This window comes from Colobus angolensis, unplaced genomic scaffold, assembly GCF_000951035.1.
Source record: "Colobus angolensis palliatus isolate OR3802 unplaced genomic scaffold, Cang.pa_1.0 Scaffold43, whole genome shotgun sequence".
Classification (NCBI taxonomy): domain Eukaryota; kingdom Metazoa; phylum Chordata; class Mammalia; order Primates; family Cercopithecidae; genus Colobus; species Colobus angolensis.
Genome location: NW_012117710.1, coordinates 5259073 through 5262382, shown reverse-complemented (window position 1 = coordinate 5262382; position 3310 = coordinate 5259073). Strand labels below are relative to the sequence as shown.

The 3310-nt window shown below is 51.9% G+C and overlaps 1 protein-coding gene across 1 annotated transcript in view; it reads right to left on the bottom strand.

Moving 5' to 3' along the window:
- Positions 1 to 178, bottom strand: part of AP5Z1 (adaptor-related protein complex 5, zeta 1 subunit) — a 20551-nt gene extending 20373 nt beyond the window's left edge. The window contains exon 1 of the mRNA XM_011957007.1: positions 29 to 178. Coding sequence (XP_011812397.1) covers positions 29 to 69 — 41 coding nt within the window. The 5' untranslated portion in view covers positions 70 to 178. The remainder of the gene's footprint in view (positions 1 to 28) is intronic.
- Positions 179 to 3310: the final 3132 nt, after the last annotated feature.

The following is a 3310-nucleotide window of genomic DNA, read 5'->3' as shown; positions in this document are numbered from 1 at the left end:
GAGGACCGGGGCCGCAGCTGCCCCGCACCTGGCCTGGTGGAGCAAACTCTCCGCTCCTGCCGAGAACATCACGACGCCGCCGCCGCCGCCACCGCCACCGTTACCAGGAGCGCACGAACCGCTGAAACTCCACTAGCTGCAGCGTAGCAGCCCCGCAGCCCGGTCAACTTCCGGGACCGCATCACGTGAGCGCAGCGGCCTTACGTAGCTGCGTCACGTGCCGCATCACATGGACAGGAGGGACAGGTTGCCGACCAATGGGCTTTGGCGTGGAGCCCCTGGGGCGGGGCGTAGGTGCCCTGGCTGGGGGTCCGGGTCGGCGCCTGGGAGCTGTGGAGTTTCGCGACCCTGGAACCTCGGCACTCTGGAGCTCCGGCGCCCTTCGACCCCGGAAACTATTCCGACGGCTATTGGGCGCCTGGGACCTTGGGAGAGGGTGTCGCTGGCCCCGACGTGTCACTGCCCCAGTTCTGGTTTCTGTTTCGTAAACAGTTCTGTGGTGCGGGAGTCCCTATGCTAAGTACGACCTGAAAATCTGACACAAACTCCGCCACGTATGGGCTGAGCCCAGCAGCGAACAACAGTTTGCAAGGAATAGCTGCGGCTCTGGACAGTTTTGGGGATTTTTTTGAGCTCCTGTTTATTGAGCACCCATCCCGCCGCTGTTCCTGCTGCTTAAAACAAAACAAAAAAAAATCCCTTATTCAGTCCCCACGGTATTCATGGGATCTCGCGAACTTTATTTTACAGATGAGGCCACAGGCTCAGAGAGGGGAAGTTTCTGTTCATTCTAACAGATGTGTTGCATGCCCAGGATGTGCTGCGCCCTGGCGATGTTTGCCACCCTGCAGACGGCCGGGGTACACAGGGCGACACGCCAGCGTCATGATAAACGCTGTCACAGCCCGACCTGGGCGGGGGTCCAACCGGAGGAGGAAAGCTTCCGGGACCGTGGCCTAAGATGAGCCCACAGGGTGTCCAGACCAAGGGGTGGGGAGGGGCGGGCCTAGGACAGTGATCGGCTTCCTGTGGCTTAAATGCACCCCAGCGGGGAACTGACCTCTGGCCACAGGGGAAGAGACTGGATTGGGAAGCTCCGGAGGGAGAAAAGAGGCTGGTGCAGGTGTGCAGTCCAGGGAAGGGAGGTGGCCCCGAAAGTAGGCAGATTCAGTAACCATTTAGAGGTAGGATTTGCAAGACCTGGGATTGAGGAATTTGCAGGAAGGAGGAAGAAAATGGAAAAAATCAAGGATAACTTCATGTCTGTGGGGTGTCTGGGGCAGAAAAGGATGAGGAAATTTGTGCCAAGTCAGTCATTCAGTGGACAAGTGATGATTGAGTCGTATCTGTGCTAGGTACTGCTGAAGGTTCTGGGGAATAGGGTAGGGGGTGGGAATCTGGGTGGGTGTTCCGTAATAGATAGGGTGCGTCAAGGTTAGACCTTGAAGGGATAAGCCCCGAGAAGACACCTGGATGGAAGGAAGGAGGAGGGAGGGAGGCAAGGCTTCCTGTAGGAGCTCCACATATGACTTTGAGATGCCCTAGGGCGCCCAGTGATGTCTGAGAGCGCCTGGTGCAGAGGATGAAGAGATGGGAGTTGGTGGATGGTGAGCAGTGGATGGGAGTCGGTGGAGTGCGGTAAGTGCACCTGGAGCTGTAGGTTGAAGACTGGCAAAGGAAAACTGGTGACGGGTAGTCCATGGAAAGCCTACTGCCAGTGTTTAACGTTTACTAGGGTAAAATGTCCACACCAAAGCGCACAAACCTTAAATGAACTCGATTTTTTTACATTTCTAGAAACCAGTGGTAAATTGGCAAATGTCTTAAGCCTCGGCTCCATTGGCGGTGGTGGGGAGTCGGGGGGTGATTTGTGTTTGATAATTTCTGTGGTGTAAATACTCCTGCCATGGTTTGAGTTCAAGATCTAGACCATTTCCAGCTCCCCAGAGGACCCCCTGTGGCCCCCTCCCAGTCAACACACACTCCCCTCCCCCAGAAGTAACTGCTAGTCTCTCTTCTCGCCAGAGATTAGTTTTGCCTCTTTTTATACTTCATGCAAATGGAATCATACCGTACTTAGCTTTTCTTGTTCGTCCATGAATATTTGGTTGGTTTCCAGATTTTGACAATAATGAATACAGCTGCAGTGCATAATTGTATGTCTTCTGGGGTTCTGAGAGATGCACCCTCTTTGTTGTATAGATACCTAGGTTCATAGGGCAGCTAACTTTAACTGAGATTCTAATTATGTGCCAGGACTCTCAATCTCTGTCTCTCCCTCTCCACGCAGACACAACCCAAGCAATTTTACCAGGGGTAATATTTGACTTGTTTCTTACAAAATGTTTACATTAGTGTCAAATGTCATTTTAAGGTCTCACTAGTGAAAAATGCTTGTCCTAATCAAAAGCAAAAAAGGCCAGACATGGTGGCTCATGCCTGTCATCCGAACACTGGGAGGTCGAGGCAGGAGGATCACTTGAGCCCAGTTCAAGACCAGCCTGGGCAACATAGCAAGACCCTGTCTCTAAACAAGCAAGCAAACAAACACACACAACTACAACACCTTAAAAATGATGCAATTAATAATTAGCCAGCACAGCTCCCTGGAGGAAGGTTACGCCTCTCACTCACGCCTGCTGTTGGCCTGAAAGGTTTTTTTTTTTTTTTTTTTTTTTTTTTTTTTTTTGAGACTGAGTCTAGCTCTGTCCCCCAGGCTGGAGTACACTGGCGTGATCTCAGCTCACTGCAACCTCCACCTCCCGGGTTCAAGTGATTCTCCTGCCTCAGCCTCCCGGGTAACTGGGATTACAGGCGTACGCCACCATGCCTGGTTAATTTTTTGTATTTTTTTTTTAGTAGAGACGGGGTTTTACCATGTTGTCCAGGCTGGTCTTGAACTGCTGACCTCAAATGATCCACCTGCCTCGGCCTCCCAAAGTGCTGGGATTACAGGTGTGAGCCAATGCGCCCAGCCTGGGCTGACATCCTAAACTAGAACTAATCTGTTAAAGTTATATTAGATTCTTACAATGGAAATGGAGTAACTTGAAGGAAGATAGAGAAGCAGTCAAACTTTAGCTGCAACTGTGGGCAACTGTAGAATCGGAAAAATGCAAGTTATTCAGCTGAGTGAGTCACACACGCAAACACTACAGAACCTTGACAGAAGATAGACGTGTGACAAGCACGCACCGCTGTCAAGTCTCCGGTCGGAAGTCGTCACACAGACACACCCAAGGGTCTCATAAGTCTGGGGGACTGTCAGAAGAGACAGAGGCTGATTGTATCGCAGCTGAGCTTCGGGGCG